At 36.2% G+C, this 18,671-nt stretch overlaps 1 protein-coding gene across 1 annotated transcript in view; it reads right to left on the bottom strand.

Moving 5' to 3' along the window:
- The window catches only part of LOC150110580 (cilia- and flagella-associated protein 43), a 258,702-nt gene extending 240,400 nt beyond the window's left edge, over positions 1–18,302 (bottom strand). Inside the window, exons 1-2 of the mRNA XM_090401995.1 lie at positions 18,285–18,302; positions 17,681–17,767 (exon numbers count right to left, since the gene is read on the bottom strand). Coding sequence (XP_090258121.1) covers positions 17,681–17,767; positions 18,285–18,302 — 105 coding nt within the window. The remainder of the gene's footprint in view (positions 1–17,680; positions 17,768–18,284) is intronic.
- Between the last annotated feature and the right edge of the window lie 369 nt (positions 18,303–18,671).

Below are 18,671 nucleotides of genomic sequence, written 5' to 3'. Positions count from 1 at the left end.
GGGGGAGGAGGGGGGTTGTGGTTTGTAGGTTTTAATATTTTTTGGATTTTTTTGGGGGGGGTAGCCATTGGCTGAGAAAGTGTTGAGGATGTGATTTAGTTCAGTCGTTAGGCTATGTCGTTAGAACAGATTAGTTTAGCCCTGTTGTATAGTGTTTTTACCACTCCATATTGTTGTGAGGGGGGGGGGGGATTGTTGGTGGATGTATCTGCCTGTATGGGTGGGTTTTCTGTAAACTGAGAAAACCAAAGTTCCATCAGGCTGGCGGGTGACTAGTGTGTCTAGGAAAGGGAGGCAGTTGTTTTCCTCTTTTTCCAGGGTGAACTTGATTCTGGCGTGTTGGTTGTTTAAGTGTGTAAGGAAGGAGAGGAGTGTTTCAGAGCCATGTGGCCAAATAGCGAACACATCATCAACGTAGTGAAGCCATATGGTTGGTTTTTGTGGGGAAGAGGCTAAGGCTTTTTCCTCAAAGGTCTCCATAAAGAAATTGGCTAAGGGTGGTGAGCCCATGGCTGTCCCCTCTATTTGTTTGTAAAATTTTCCCTGCCAAACGAAATAGCCTGAGTTCATTGTGAACTGTAATAGGGCTGAGATATCGGGGGAGAATTTAGCTTGGATTAGCTCTAAAGTTTCTTTGAGTGGGACATTTGTGAATAAGGAGGAGACGTCGAAGCTGACCATTATGTCAGTATGTTGGAGTGTAAGGTTTTCTATGCTGGCTTTGAAGTGGGCTGAGTTTTTTATGTGTGATGGTGTGTTGCCAGTATAGTGTGTGAGCTCTTTGGCCAAATGTTTAGCTAATTTGTATGTGGGGGAATCAATGCCATCCACTATGGGACGTAATGGCACATTTTCTTTATGTATTTTTGGGAGTCCGTAAATACGGGGGGGTATAGAGTTAAACGGTTTTAATCTGTTGGTAACTTCTACAGGCCAAGAAGCGACTTTCTTAAGGAGCCTGTGAAGTTTTCTAATTTGTGAGTTGGTGGGATTGTAATTGATAGGGAGGTAAGTAGCCCGATCTAATAGAAGAGCATTCAGCTTACCTTTGTAGTCCTTTTGGTTAAGTACTACAGTTGCATTTCCTTTATCCGCTTTGGTGATAACTAATTCTTTATTATTTCTCAATTCCTGTAGGGCTTTAAATTCATTGTTGGATATATTGGTTTTGGGTGGTTTTGCTATGGAAAGGACACAAGCTACATCCAGTCTTACACTGTTGGCAATCTGATGTGGAAGGTGGCGGATTCCTCTTTCAATCTGGATCATAATATCCTCACTTGGTATTTTTCTGGGAGCAATGCCGAAGTTGTGGCCACGTGAAAGCACGTTGAGAGCTTCAGGGTGACTGAAGAAAGGTTGATTACGGTGTTGGTAGCAAGTTTTGGATTGACGGTAGAATTCTTTTTTTTTTCTTTTTTTTTTAATTTATCGAATTTCTTCATCTGTCGGCCTCGTATCTTTTCAAACTCTTTGTCTGCAGCGGTACACGAGATGTCATGTAAAATTGACCACAGTTCTTGATTCAAAGTGCCTGAAAGTTCATCTTCGAGGGTACGAATAGCTTCGTTAATTTTGGCTAAGCCTAACCGCGTGGCGGTGATTTGTTCGCGAAGTGACGCATAGCTAGCGCAGTTGTATATACGGAGCGCTTTTTACGACACAAAATGGTGCTTCAATTTTACACAGTTTGGGATTACCTTGTTATCCCGGCAGCATTTCAGGAAAGTCAGACGATTTAATTGTCTAGACAGCTTCAACTTCATTTTACCATATTGGAGAACGATAGCTTCAAATCTTCATTCTCAGTTACTGTATTGTTATTGCCTTGTGTACACCTGCCTTTTTGTAAGTTCCTTTAGAAAATGGCAATGTGACATTGCCGAAATATCGGAAATATCTATTAAAATATAATTTAATTTATATTCGGATCTACGTTGTTTCAATTCCCTTAGTTATTTAGAAATACCCTGTCTTAATCAAAAATTCCACACCTTTAGCCACCTCCCAGGTCAAGATCTTATGATCACTCTCACCAATAGGTGGCAACATGGTCATATTCATTACAGTCAAATTGTGAGATGCTATTACCAGGTCAAGCACTCTTACTGGAGTGCTTGACCTGGTATGTATCAGGAAGGTGGTAAAATATTCTGGAAGCTATTGAAAAAGCTCAGAAATGGAGGAAAGAGTACTGTTAATCTTGTAGAGATGATAAAAGGGGACATGAAAACTAAATATAAAGATATTCTTGATGTATGGAGTAATTACTTTGAAAGATTGCTAAATGAAACAAGTAGTGATATCTTGGTGGTAGAAAACACTCGACAAAATGCCACCTCGAATATATATCTGTACTTGAAGTAGAAAAAGCTATCACAAACCTGAAATGTGGAAAGGCAGCTGGAGTAGATGATATTTGACTAATTAAAATGCTAAAATATAGAGGTATAAAAGTTTTACAATGGCTATGTCTGCATAATTCAGAAGGCATGTTGAGAGGGTTGAATTCTAGATGATTGGAGTAGAGCTCTCATAACACCCATGCATAAAAAAAGGGAATAAAACTGAATGTGAGAATTACAAAGGAATTTCTCCACTGAGTGCTCCTGTTAAGATTTCTGCATGTATTCTTGAGAAATGGTTAAGAAAAATTGTTGAGGAGCAATTTGAAGAAGAATAAGCTGGGTTCAGGCCAAACAGAGGTTGCCAGGAGAAGATTTTCACTTTAAGTATACAGGTGAGAAATCATGGGAATATAACCAGAATCTGTATTTAAGTTTTGTAGATTTATATGTAGATATGTATTTAAGTTTTGTAGGGAAGAAAAAAAAGAACTAGAAAAAGATGGACTTAACAATCTCCAATTTCTTGTCTCTCCAAAATGGAGAGACAAGAAATGAAACTGATTTCATCTAATAGATTGCAAAAGAATAGTAAAAAATGTTAAAGTCATTGGAAAAACATACTGTCATATTCATTCAGACCATCGTCCAATAAGAGCCACCCTCAAAATACATAGAAAAAATGAAGAATATATATGAGCACATTCCAACCATAAAAAATGCTCAAAACAAATAAATTCAGAGTAATTCAGAAAATAGGTAAAGAAACTGGCTGAAAATTAAAAAAATTATATTCACACATTTTTAGCCAATTTTAATAATCAGTTATTGAATTGCAAAGAAAGAGCTTCCTATGAACTTCCTCCTAAGACCAGGGAACGCTTATCAGTGATAACAATAGAACTATTGAAGAAAAGAAGAAAATTGAATGATACAGTAAAAGACCATTTAGAATATAAAATTATCTGTAAACATCTGAGGCAGAATATCAAAGATGACTATCGTATATATAGAATGACAAAATTAGAAGCAGCTAGACTCTGCAGTAGCCTAAAAAAAAGTATAAAAAGAAATAAGTCTAAAGCAATCACTACCATCAACCTTCATAGATAATCAAGGAAACAGGCACATAGACAGATAGACAAATCAAAAAAATAATAAAAACATTTTCTCCATTACACCTCTGTCTGTGATTATGCTGTAATTATGCATAAAAATGGTAATAAAGAAGACATCAGTAATTACAGATCCATCTATCTATTAGCACATATATATACAATTTTGCCAATCATTCTAACCAGAATACAAACCTTAATTAACAAAAATAGCTGCAAAACAACAGGCCGGATTCAAAAGAGGTTTTTCGACAATAGATCACATTCAAACTATTACTCAACTAACAGAAAGATGCAGAGAATACCAGATGTTACTTTGTTTTCTTTTTTTATAGAATTCAATATAATGCAGTATTCCAAACTTTAGCAGAACAAGGAGTAGAAATAGCATATATCCAGCTCATAAAAGATATTTACAAAGAAGATACAACAAATATCACTCTTTTCAATTAGCTGATTAAAATTAATTTAAGTAAAAGATGGATGATGTTTTATCACCTAATATTTTCCTCATTTACTCTGGACAGCATCATTAGAAAAACTATCATGAAAGAAGGAATAAACATTGATGGTAAAATGTTAAATATTCTATTATTTGCTGATGATGTGGAATTAATATCTCATTCCACTGAACTCTTAGAATCAATGCTGAATGACATAAGCCAAAACTGCCAAAAAATTGGATTGCAAATACATCCAGACAAAACAAGATGGATGAAAAATGAATACTGTAAAGATCATACAATCATTCTAGAATCCCACACCATTAAAAATGTTGAAGATTACATTTACCTTGGACAGTCTATAAAAATGAATAATGACATACCAAATGAAATAGCAAGGGGAAAAAAGCTGCTTGGATGGCCATCAACAATTACCAATCAAAACATAGATATAGAAATAAGAGCCCATTTTTCAATAGTCACATCCTACCAGCATTAACTTATGGCAGGGAAACATGGAACACAACTTTAAAAGAAGAACAAAGCTAATAACAATTTGACATACAACAGAAAGAAGAATATGCAATATAAATAAAATAGACCACATAAGACACTCAGAAATCAGGAAGAAGTCAGGACTTAAAGATGTAATAAAAACAATCTACAACAGCAAGAGTAGATGGACAGGGCTGTTGTCTCTTGCCAGACTGAGAGACAACAGACGAACAGTCAGAGTAACAAATTGATATCCAAGAGAAACCAAAAGGAAACCTGGAAGACTGGCCTTAAGGTGGTACGGTGCAATGATCAAGAGGCTTGGAAACAAAATGGAAGAAAAAAGGTTCAGTAGGAATAGCTGGACTCTTTATGACCTGCAGTCATTGAGAAACCCTGATTGAAATCACACGTCCATCAAGGTAATCGAGACCTGGAAAAGGCATATGACAGCCAAGAGCAAAGCTGTTCAAAATGCTCCAGTTATATGATGTAAATGGGATATTATATCAAGCAATAAATATTTGAATCTCTATTCAAATCTCTATCTGAATTGTAAACCAGCAGTTAGAATTGAAGGAAGTACAGGAAGATGGTTTGATGTTAAGACAGGTGCAACAAAGATGTACATTATCACCACTGTTATTCATCATCTACATGGATCACATTATAAAAGAAAGTGGTATTAAAATTGATATCAAAATTGGAGATTTTAATCTCAGCTCTTTACTTTATGATGATGATATCCCAAATAAATCCAGGACAAGTCTGCAGGATTCTCTGACCAAATGGAATAACTGCTATAACAAATTTGATATGAAAATCAGCATTTAAAATAAAAAGACAATAAAAATAGGCAAAAACACTAAAAATATCAACTGCATCCTCAACATTCGAGCTATTTAGACACAATTTTTAGTGAAGATGGCAAATTAAATTTGGAAATAAACAGCAGAATTAGCAAAACTGGTATAATAGGAAGCCAACCAAATAAATGTATATGGAATAAGAGAGTGATTAGTCAAACCACTAAACTAGCTCTATACAACACTGTGTTCAAACCAATTTTAATTTATGGATTTGAGAGCAAGGTTAGAAATATAACTCTTGATCCAACACTGGAGACCACAGATTATTATTATTATTATTATTATTATTATTATTATTATGTGACACTCCAAGGAGTTCAAAGACTCATTGAGGGAGGGCACCTACTCTACAACTAGGTAGAGTAGTTCCGTACAGAGAATAGCGTCATCTACACCAATGCCATCTACTACCCACCTCCCTCACTAGTATTTTCACAGACAATCACAAACATCAATGCCCACAGTGGGATTCGAACCCACAGCCAAATGACCGAAATCGAATCCGCTCGAGAGTGGATACAATAACCACTCGCCCAACCAGGCTGGCAAGAGATATGAGAGTCCTGGGAAAGATTAGGGGTACTAAACAGATGGCATCAATGGCAGTATCATATTAAAAACGATGATATTAGGAAAGAACTTGACATTGTCAGCATCCAGGAATGTGTTAACACAGCTAATCTCAGGTGGTATGGTCACTTAAACAGAATGGGAGAGGAAAGATTAGCTAAATAAGTGTTCTTTGACAGGACAGCAGGAAGAACAAGATGTACATGAAATGATACAATAAAAAAGTCACTTAGAAGACAGAAATATAAGATCTGATAATATTGGAATGTTTGGCAGATAACAGGCTAATCTGGAAAGTTGGAAAATTGATAATAGAAAGTCAGTAATGATGTAACTTTTCTTGTAGTACTATCATAAGATACTGTACACTCCACCCCATGAGGGTATATGTCAGGAATTTGATGATGATGAGGAAGGAGAGAGCAGGAGGAGAAGTGGCTGTTAGTAGTACATTAGTAAATAAGGATGTAATATAACTAACCAGAGCCGCCAAGAGAAATTTTCGGGCCCATGACAAGTCTGTGGTTCGGGCCCCACTTAAAAATGTGCATCACTTTTGTTTAGTAAAAAAAGTCATATAAAACATTAAACATTTATTTAAAAAAGTGTAAAATAAATTCAAAATTTGACACATTACATACCATACAAAATACAAAATACAAACATTAAATAAAAAGAAAATTTTAAAATTTTTATTGCCTCATCCAATTCCTCACTTTATGGTTAGCGAAATCTTTAATCACCTCGTCATAATCAATTTTCATTGCCAGGTCATATTCTATTGATAGGAAAGCTAAGCTGTTTAATCTTTCCTGGAGCATTGATGATCTATAGAAGCTATTATTGCTGAAAGTTTATTAAACGCACTTTCACCTTCGGCAACTGTTACTGGTATTGTGCAAAAAATTCTGATTGAAGTGCATATTTCCAGAAAAACAATGTGAAGTTGAAATTTATAAATGGTAGTTAATAAATCTAGTCCTGGTATAACATCTTTAAACGTGCCGTTATAAATTTTCTATGTGATAGATTTCGGCATCGAAAAGTGCGCAACGGTCAAGTGCTTTTCGATGCTGGGCCCGTGACAAAAGTCCTCATATGTCACCCCCCCTCTCGGCAGCCCTGTAACTAACCACTACATCTGAATTTTTGAGGCTGTGTTGTTAGAGATCTGAAATGCATTTTTTTTTTTTTTTCATAAAAGCAGAGGAGTTGCTTGTAAGAGGAGAAAATGGCTTAGCTAACTATTGTACAACTTCATAAGTGGGAACATCTACACTATCAACTGTACAGCATAGGATTTATAACTTTTATGAGGTTGTTTAACGTGAACAGGTTTTAATCTGTTAATTTCAGTAATTTATGTCTTTTTTCTTTTGAGATATATTGAGGTCTCAATCTATAATTCTGCAAACAAAATTACCATCTTGAAATTTCAGCTTTCTTTTTTATTTTATTCATAGAAACATAATTATACTTATCAGTTTTTGTCATTACAATTTTTTTTATTGTTTTATAACTTTTATACGTAGCCATTTCTTCATGTGGTATGTTGTTTTTGGTAGTTTTTAGATTTGGTAAAGATGAGGGCTATTATTATTATTATTATTATTCAGACCTCCATGGAGTCAAAAGACTTATCGTGGAAGATTCTTCCTAAGAAACACAAAGTCTATCAAGACTCATCGAGGGGGGAGATCTCCCCTCCCGAAGAAACACAAAGTCTATCAATACCACTCCTTGAACTTATTGACAGCTCTCGCTCTCACCACTCCATCAGGCAATGCATTCCATGGTTTTCTTTCGTAACTTCCACAGATGGCCTCTTGTATTCACTCCTTCCTGCAGTTCAACTAAGCAAAAGAACTCCCCAGTGTCAACCCTGTAACCACCTCTCAACAGTTATATAGTCTCAATCATATCACCTCTCCTTATTCTATCCACCAAACTCTGCAGTCCACATTCCCTCACCCGATCCTCATAACTAACATGGTACAGTGCTGAAATTATCTTTGTTATCCACCTTTGTACCCTTTCCACAGTTAATTTATTCCCTTCAAATCCTGGGGACCAAATCTGAAAACAATAGTCTAAGTGTGGTCTGATCAGAGACTTATACAATGGAATGATAACTGTTTTATCTCTGCAGGTCAGTGTCTCTCTCATTATTGCACCAATCATCTGTGTTACCTTCACCACCTTTGCAATATGTCTCCTAAATTTCAGGTTTTTATCAATCATCAACCCCAGATCCCTTGTCTCCCATACTTCCTCCAGTATAAATCCTCCCATAGAGTAGGCAGCATCCCATCGATGTTTCCCAAACCTCAAGACCTTACATTTTGCTGCATTAAACTGAAGCCCCCCATTCATTTGCCCATCTATCTAGTTTATTCAAATCCTCTTGCAGGGATACCACATCTGCATTATTACTAATAATCCTTCCCAGCTTCGCATCATCTGCAAACAACTGAATATCCCCTTGCAATTCACTGACAATGTCATTGATACAAAGGTTAAACAATATAGGTCCCAGTACAGAGCCCTGTGGGACCCCACTTGTAACCCTCTGCCTCCTTGAAACTGTCCCACCATACACAACTCTCTGATACCTATTGGACAGCCAATCCTGAATCCAGACCCATGTGCTGCAACTTAAACATCAGCTTATCATGTAGCACCCTGTCAAATGCTTTCGCTAAGTCTAAGAAAATGGCAGTATATGCCTTTCCCTCATCTAACGTTCTTGTAACTTTATTATAAAAGGCTAGCATATTGGTAAAACAAGAGCGCCCTTTCACAAATCCATGTTGACTCTCACAGATAACATTACCCTCATCTGCCCAATGCTGTATATGGTCCCTCACTACTTTCTCCAAGATCTTAACAACTACTGATGACACACAAATTGGCCTATAATTAGACACTTCCAGTCTGTTACCACCCTTATGCAATGGCACTATCTTACCTTCTTTCCATTCCCTGGGCACCTTTCCTGCAGCCAGACTTTCATTGAAAAGCCAGGTTAAAGGCACTGTCAGTTCCCTAGCACATTCTCTCAAAACTCATGGTGAAATACCATCCAGTCCCACAGCTTTACTGACATCCAGACTACTCAGTATTTGAAACACACTCTCCTCGTGTACCTCTAAACCTCGAACCTGCCCTATCCCTCTAGTATTAAAACTGACTCCTCCAGGATGAAATACTCCAATAAAGTGTTCATTGAACAATTCCACTATGTCCTCTGCATCAGTCACTCTATTCCCATTTTTATCCCGCAATATCACTTCCACAGTCATTTCTCCTGCTACTGGCTACATAACTAAAACATTCCCTAGGATTTTCTTTGGATCTAAAGGCCAATCTTTTCTCATATTACAGTTTTGCCTTCCTTGGTCAGTCCCTCTTAATCAAAATTCACTCTCCCAAACAAAACCATCTCCTAAACTTTCACAGTCACTCATGCCTTCCACACTATCAACTATTATTTTCTCCTTCATATTTCTTTCTTCATTCTCTCCTATCACACTACTCTTCTTTCTATATTCATTTCCCGTTCCTAGAGCAACAAGGTCAGATATTGATATATCTAATGCATTTATTTCATCTCGCTGGCTGCACCATACGCACACCTGCCCATCTCTCACAAGCCACACATCCAGCTCCTGAGATGCATACATGCCGCACATACTGCATGCCACCACAAAGTCCCTTATTAAATTACTTATAATAGAGTTCTTAAATGGCGGAGGACTTGGCAACACGCCATTTGTGATTGCATCTGAATCCGCCATCATTCCTTACTGCCGAGGAACTACTAGCGTAATCATTAATTATTCAAAATAATGTCGCTATTTAGTGTCAAAAATAAATGCTAGATAAGTTTTAGAGAGTATAAATAAATAAGAAAAAGTATAAACAATTACAAACAAAACAAAACATTTAATTACACTTAAGAAATAAAACTAAATACAGTAATGAAAACTTAGCTTCGTCTTGTCTTCCACCATTATGCATTCGATTGCCACCCTGTCTTCTCGGCAACCAAAATACACAATATCACGACAACAACTAACTTCAAAAAACAATCACTGAAGTACACTCGTATTCCAGAGAAACAATTTAGCACACAAAAACGTAGAAAAACGAACTATTCACCGATTAAAAATCACTTTCTTCAGCACAGCTCAAATTCACTGACACATGCTAAGGCGACACTAGCGATTAGCTATTGTAAGAATCAGATTGTAGATCCTGAATTCTATATTCATCATTAGTTCTAGTTTTGAATAGTGAATAGTGAGATATTACGTATAGTGAGATAGAGGTGAATAGAATGAAATACTGTATAATGATATATATATATATATAGACAAATAGTTATCTATAACAACTTGGAATGCTGTTATAGACCTGATAATGTGGATTGTAGTGACTATGGAATGTATAATCAAATTAGTCAAGCAAATAAGAAAAGCGTGATCATTATGGGTGATTTTAATTATAGCAATATAGACTGGGATGATGAGATAGCAACTGGAAGTAACAACTACCTCAGAGAGTATGTAATACAGAGAGCACATGAGGATTGAGTGTCTATGATTTGATCATCTAATCAAAGGATGTAATTAATAATGAGTGTCCAATTCCCCCCCCCCCCCCAGTTGGTGAGAGTGACCATGAAGTGATTACCTGGGTGGTTTCCAGCAATGTGAGGACCTCTGTGAGAGAAAAGGGTATATGTGGAACTACAAGGGTGGTGATTATGAAGAGCTCAGGAGACAGCTTGCAGACACAGCATGGAATGAAGAGTTAGCTGGATAAAGAGATCAATGCAGCTTGAGGGATATTCAAGAACTATTTGGTAGGAGCAATGCCTAAATGTATTCCAAGGGTCAGATGGTTAAATAAGATAGGTATGAAATGGATGAATGACGAGATTAAGCATGTGATACAGAGAAAAAGGGCATTATGGAGGCAGCATAAGAGAAGTGGTAATAACCAGTTCCACGAGGATTACATAGACTAAGCAAGGAAGGTGACTTGGTTGCTAAGGGTAGCAAAAGTGAGGTATGAGCAACAGTTAGCTAATGAAGCCAAAAAGAATCCTAGCGAGTTCTTTAGATAAGTAGCCAGCAAAAAAACAAAAAAAAAAAACAATGATTATGGAAGGATGACACTGATTGGAGAAAATGGTATAAGGATAGCTGTTGTGATATGACAATTACCAGAAGATATAGTGGAGATACTTAATGAGCAGTACTTAAAGGTCTTTCATTCTTGTGAATGTGACTTCGTGGAGAGATTGAGAGCCATTGCTGATGGGGAGGAGAGACTGACTGTAAGTGAGCACAATTTATGTTGATAAGGCTGTTGGGCTTGATAATATATCACCACATATTCTGAAGGAATGTGCCAAGGAGGTGACATCTGCATTGACATATTTTTTTAATATGAGTCTTGCAATGGGTCAGGTTCCTAAGGAGTAGAAGGAGGGCAAGATTGTGCCGCTTCATAAGGGAGGTGATAGAACTCACCTATCAAATTCTAGGCCTATTTATGTGTCAGGTATTATGGATAAGTTGTTGGAGAAGCTTGTGAGAATTAGGATCCAGAATTGGATTGACAACAATGGTATTATTGGGGGGGGGGGATATGATAGAGACCTACAAGTTAGTAAGGAGTTGTTATAGGTTCAATGTTGGAGCGGTTCTACAGAAAATAGTGGGAGATCAGGGAAGAACCAGAGGTAATTCCTGGAAACTGTATAAAGAAGGTTAGCAGGGGGGGAATGAGAAGCAATGTTTTTATGTATGCAGAGTTGTAAATGATTGGAATGCCTTGCCTAAGATTGCGATGTCTGCTGAGAATTGGACTGTGTTTAAGGCACGATATGATTAGCAGTGTGTGTGTATGATAAAAGAACCTCCTAAATGAGCCTTTGGCTCCATGGGGTCTTGGGGTAATAATAATAATAGTAATATAATAATAATACCATCTCAACTGAAAGATCTCAATAAAAGGATCAGAGAGTAGTGCATTGTTTGGAGAATTTCAAATTTTTTCAACTGCCTGCTTTTAATTTATTAAATTCTTTTTTCCATAAAACTTCAGAGATGTGATATAAGATAGTGTAGGATATTTGTATTAAAATTCAGATATCTCACAAAATAAAATTAAAAAAATGAACTGAAATTCATGTTAAGAAGTTTATAATATGGTATTATACCAAGTACAGAGCCAAAAAGGATTCAGCCTGGCAAATTAATTAAAGCATAAGGAGGATATTATTATTATTACATGACACCTCCAGGGAGTCCAAAGACTCATCAAGAGAGGGCACCTACTCTACAACTCTGTCTCCACCACTCAATTCACCAATTACAGTCATCATCTACATCAACATCATCTACCACCCACTATCATCACGACTAGTATTTTCACAGACAATCAAAAACATCCATACCCACAGAGGGATTTTAACTCGCATTGGATACGCTAACCACTCCAGCCAAGCAGGCCAGCAAAAAAAACCTGTTACCCCTGTATGAGATCAGCTAACTCAACTTGAATTGAAAAGTCCATATAATGATTTCTCTCATTGCTATGAGAATCGAAGGGTATAATGTTCTGCTGTTTTTCCAGTTGTGCTACGGAGGCACATATAAAGATCAATTATCATTTTGAAAATCAAAGAGGATGAGATTTGAAAAGTTTTAAATTTTTACCAGAGGTTGTATGAGAATATAACTTTTGGCATAGGAGTTGCCTTGGCATGATCAAATTAAAAGAAATGAACACTGCCCAAAACTTTCAACTGCCCAAGAGTAGTTATGTGGTCTGCTATTATTATCCTCAAACACTCCTTTACCATCTCTCATACACTATCACCAGTCAGCCATTGCAGTTTCTCGTGCCAAGGCATTTCTCCATTCAATCTGCGAAATTTGTCATGCTTACCAGTCCAATAATTCCACATATATTACCCGTCTTAATTGAAAATTTCACACATTTTGCCACTCCCAGGCCGATAAAAAAATTTGCTGATGCAATAACTACATATAGCACTCAAAAAATTTCTAGTTTCTGTCCAGCAGCCACCCTCTTATCCACTTAACCAGTGTCATATCCATCCCCATTTGTTTTAATTTGCATAACAGAGTTTCATATGGTATTCTGTCAAATGTCTTTGCAAATCATTGTGTAGCCATTTCCTTTATCTGATTGAGAGGTGGTTACAGGGTTGACACTGGGGAGTTTTTTTTGCTTGGCTGAACAGCGGGAAGGAGTCATCCCTGGAAGTTGTGAAAGGAAACTGTGAGCAAGAGGGTGAGGAGTGGTTTCTTTGCATGGAGGGTGGTTGAACCATTGAATGCATTGCCTGATAGAGTGGTGAGAGCGAAAACGGTCAATGAGTTTAAGGAGTGGTATGATAGACTTTGTGTTTCCTAGAAGGGACCTCCCATGATGAGTCTTTTGTAGACTTTGTGTTTCCTAAGAAGGACCTCTCGCGATGAGTCTTTTGACTCCATAGAGGCCTGAATAATAATAATAATAATAATAATAATAATTCCATCACTTGTTACATCAGGTAATTATTCCTTAGTAAGTGCATTAATTTGATTTCCTTCCTTCCATCTGTCCTTTCCTCCTTCCAATCATGCATGATTAATTATGATTAAGTATGCATTGATTAAAAATTATTTTTATGCAAAAATATATCTTAATTAATTGCAAATAGTAGCAAAAACAGTAATCTAGTATTTAGGCCTGTCTCTCCTTCAGTTAGAAAAGCCCCACTAGACAGGCAGTAGAATTTTTTTCTCTCTAGAATTGAAGTTTTTCATTGCTCAGTGGAGACTAACTAGTTAGAGAATAAACACAATTAACAAATACAGAAGACTATAGTTATAACTAACTGCTTATTAAAGTATTACTGAAATTATATAAAACTGATTTATATGACATTCAACCAAAAATGCTTAAATTTGGGATAGAAAAGTTTTACAGTAGCCACACTGAATAATTCATAATTCTGGATAGTGGAAAAAGTGAGAATTATGGAGGAATTTCTCCACTAAGCATTCGAAATAACATTTATGCAAGCATACTTCATTTCAGAGTCCTGTAATGTATAATTTATTGGATGATATTCAACAAAACTTGGTATAAGTGCAGTCTGGAACATGGAGTTTTCATTTTTTTTTTAACAATTTATAGCTTTATTATCAGCAATATGGTAATGCTAATGCCTCGCTTAGAGAATTCCTGCATTTGAAGGATAGGAAGCAGAGTGGTGTGCCCTTCCATAATGAGTCTTTAGACTTCTTGGAGGTATCACATTATTTTTATTATTAATAATAATAATAATAATTATTATTATTATTATTAATAATATTAGAGCCTGTGTAGCTCAGTAGATGTGGCATTTGCACACCACGGCGCTTGACTGCACAAAGGAAGACTTTGTTTTGAATCTAGTCATCGACTAGAGGAAATTTTTCTAAGCCTTTTTTCGCCTGATTCCCAAGTTAGTTGATCTCTGGCAAGGGCAAGAGGGTTTTTTTCTCCCGGAAACTCGGGTTTTTCATCCTGTAAACTCAAAAAAATTGACCATAGAACCCACATTATTTCAGACATTAAATATATTGTGTTAGGGTAAGGACCACGAGATGGCGGCACTTGTTGAGCCGTCTCTCTCTCTTCTCTGTGTGTGGCTTAATTAGTGATAGCCTTGGGCCAGCTATCTCTGATTGGCTGTCAGTGAAAACTGAACTGAACTCCAAAAGTTAGATAGGGCTAAACGGTCTCGCCTACGGGAATAAAAAGGCGTTAGTGATGTTTTTTTTTTTTTATAATAATAATAATAATTATTATTATTATTATTATTATATGCAGATCATTGAAGGAGGGCTCTGGAGGATGTAGGAATGATCAGGTATTACAATTTTCAATTGGAAAAGACCTAAGTTCAATTCTTGCCATGACAGAAGAAACCTTTATATGTTTTTTTTTTTTTTTTTCAACTGAAGATGAATTAGCCAATCTTGTACATAGGTTGGAGGATTTTCATTTCACATTCAGGCTAATCGCCAAGAGAACACACACAGAATTCATAAGAACCAAAAATCCTACAGTACTGGTAGATGGTGTTGTGTGTGATGGAGGATTAAGTAGTAGCTCGTGTAGAATGCCTTCCTTGGAAGTGTCATGTAATTAGACTAATAAAAAGACTGCTAAGTTATATCTGATTTAGTTGTCTGAAGTCGTATATATGGGAGCAGTCAATTACAACATGTATCATGCTAGTAAGCGTTTTTCAAAATCAGCATGGGTAAGTGTAAAGAATTCGGAGCTATCTGTTTCTTACAGTTGTTATTTTCTGAATGATTATCATTATCCTCGAACTTTTAAATTTGCATTTTAACTTATCTGCAGTATTTTACAATTGATTGTTGATATAATGCTACTATGGATACCATATTTTATTTTTGTATGTTGCTAATGTATTTTCGCTCCTCGTTATGTTTTAGAACGGATATATTTTCTAAACTAATGCTACTATCTGATAATGATAGTAATAATAATAATAGTAATATGAGACATCTGGATCAGTATATTATTTTCAGCCAGTCATCTAAAAGAATAATATTGCATTTACTAACTTCTAAAGGTGTCTTAAAAACTAATGAGCTGGCTTGGTTGGCCAACCGGTTAGCATATCTGCTCTCCAGCCAAAAGGCTGTAGGTTCGAATCCTGCCATGGATGTTTGTGATTGTCTGTGGAAGTACTTGTGATGGTGGTGAGCAGTAGATGGCGTTGGTGTAGCTGCGGTTAGTTGTAGTTGGTGGATTGAGTGGTGGACACAGAGTTGTAGAGTAGGTGCCCTCCCTTGATGAGTCTTTGGGCTTCTGGGGTGTCATATAATAATAATAATAATTTACAGAAGATAAAAATAGTACAAAACTCTGCCACCAGGGAGAAATTTGGTGCTAGAATCATATGATATTTGCATAATCTAAATGTTTCTATTGACGAGCTGGTGGATATATGGACAGCCAAAATGGATTTGCATCATTATAATATGACTGAAGTGCTATGGATCTCACCTTACTGGAATATGCACTGCTAGCCAAGCTTTATTATCAACAATGAGGTAATGCTAATGCCTTGCGTAGAGAATTCCTGAATTTGAAGGATAGGAAAAAGGTTCAATGACAATAACAAATTGTAAAAAAATTATTTTGTGATTTGAAAATAGCAGATCTTTATCAGTGAAGTCATAATGAGGTGCAAACGGATTATTCCTCAACAAGTTCACAAAGTTGCAACTGCCATCACAGAAAGAAAACAGAATGAATAATGCACAAGGGTAAAGCAGTGCTCAGGTAATATAAGGCAAGTGGACATCCCATACTCAAATGTGTGGTAAATCCTGCATCAGAGGTTTTTCCCCTACAAGATCTCCCATATTCAAGTTATGCTTCATGGTGATGCAGAAACTTGACTGTAGTTTGTCCTGAAGTTCTTAGCTCAAATGGAGGTGAATGATGCATGACCATGGAAGATCTTGTAGAGTGATGAGGCATATTTTTATCTGAGTGGAAAACTCACACAACTGCCGCATTTGGGCTGCGAATAACCCTCTTTCCGAGTTTCAAGATCTGATGGAACATCAGACCTTGAAACTCTGAAAGTCACAGTGTGGTGTGGTTTTACTGCATTTATTATTATTATTTTCAAATAACTTCGCCTGACAGGACCAGTGACTCGTATCGTCTCTACTGTTAAGTATTAAGAGATGCTGTGAAATATGCCCTGAGAAATATGCCTTGATACGAAAATACTTCACAGAACATAAAGTTATTAGTCATGCATTTCCCACAGTATGGGTTTATTGATTTAATTTTTTCAAGAAATTCATGACGATCAGAAAAGGAGGAGTTCCATACAACAAACACATCTGCACAAAACCAATGGTTCAGGTGAAAAAACTCTAGCTAATAGTGATAAGAGTGAATTAAATCCATTATTTTCCCAATTATTTAATATATTACATAAACATAAAAAGTACACATGATATTGAAAGTTTATTTTTCACTTGGTTAGACTATAATAAATTTAGTTTAATCCTTTATCCAAGTGTGAGCAAACAAAGTTTGCACCTAAAGATGACCTGCCATTATTTTTTCTGCCTGCTATCTCCACCTCTGGGCCTGGCTCCCACTGAAGAGACCTCAATAAAGGGCCAAAACTAGTCTGGGTAGTGGCCCTTTTCTTAATGCATAACATTATACATATCTGCAAGGAGATGTCTTTTGCATTATGGGAGATACTGAGATAGGAGTGATGTTAGCTTGCTCCACCTTTGCTGCGAGTTGCCCGGTGTTGTACTACCTTACCCCAGTCCTGAAGATATTTTCAGGTGCAAACTTTGTTTGCTCACACTTAGATAAAGGATTAAACTAAATTTATTATAGTACACATGATAGTTTATTGGATAAAATTTTGAGCTAAGCATTTTTACTTTAATTACTCCTTTTTTTCCCCTATTTTCTTTGTATTTCTTTCAAATGAAAGGAGAATGGAATGAACATAATGCAATGGTGTCTGAGAGACTGCATCCAGAATTCATTCAAAACAAACAAACAAACAAACAACAAAAAAAAAGATAATAAATTCAGCTACATACTTTCTAATTAGCCCACTATGCAGTTCAAATTGAATGCTGATGAACAAACAACAAAGAAACACACACACACATACACACACACACACACACACACACACACACACACACACACACACACATATATATATATATATATAAAACATTCACCTGTTCTAGCCGTCGTTTTTCCTCCATTTCCTTCTGTTCTTGAATCAGTTTTAATTCTTCTGCTGTGTACACTTTTTCGGATTTAATCTAGCAGAATTATAAATAAAACATTAACTCTTTCTCTCTTTTTATATATATATATATATATATATATATATATATATATATATAGTAGTAGTAGTAGTATTAATAGTATAAGTCATATATATATATATATATTATATATATAGTATAGATTATGTATATATCATAATCTATATACATATATAGATTATGATATGATGTTATCATTTCTTCTTTATGATTTTCAAATTTAAACAGAGTGCATAATATGAACAAGTAAAGTCTCCCAGTTGGCAACCATGAAATAATTACTGGTTGATGATATGAAAGTATCTTTGATGAAAGAGTATGTGTTCCTTGCAAAAAGGGCTTGAATAGATTGGGTGAATGGGATGGTGTGTGTGGAGATAACGTTCAATGCAGCAAAGTGTAAGGTTTTAGATTTGGAAATCAAAGATGAGATGCAGAATATAAGATTAGTGGGGATATCTTACAGGAGGGGAAGGAGATGAAATATCTGGAAGTGATGGTGGATGCTAACCTGAAATTTGGGGGACATTTTGCTAAAATTGTGAGGACAGTGCAGCAGATTATTACAATAATGCAGATAACACTGACTTGTAGAAGTAAGGATGTTATGTTTCTATTATTATTATTAATATTATTATTATAACTACAGGCAACTCCAAGGAGTGCTTAGACTCATCAAGGGAGGCCCTAAACATCATGTCCATCACAACTATTCGACATTCACACAGTATCTATTATACTTTACCTTGAACTCATTCACTGACATAGCACCCACAACAGACTCTGGCAGCTTATTCCACTCATTCACTCTCCAAGTAAAAAACCTAGCTCTAACACTCTTACTAACCACACTCTTCCCCAGCTTCCATGGATGTCCCCAAGTCCATCACCAGTCCTA

The sequence above is a fragment of the Typopeltis vanoorti genome, chromosome 1, assembly GCF_054136105.1.
Source record: "Typopeltis vanoorti isolate ZY-2024b chromosome 1, IOZ_Tvanoo_1.0, whole genome shotgun sequence".
NCBI lineage: Eukaryota > Metazoa > Arthropoda > Arachnida > Uropygi > Thelyphonidae > Typopeltis > Typopeltis vanoorti.
The sequence above is the reverse complement of the archived record's forward strand: the minus strand, read 5'-3'. Positions and strand labels throughout refer to the sequence as shown.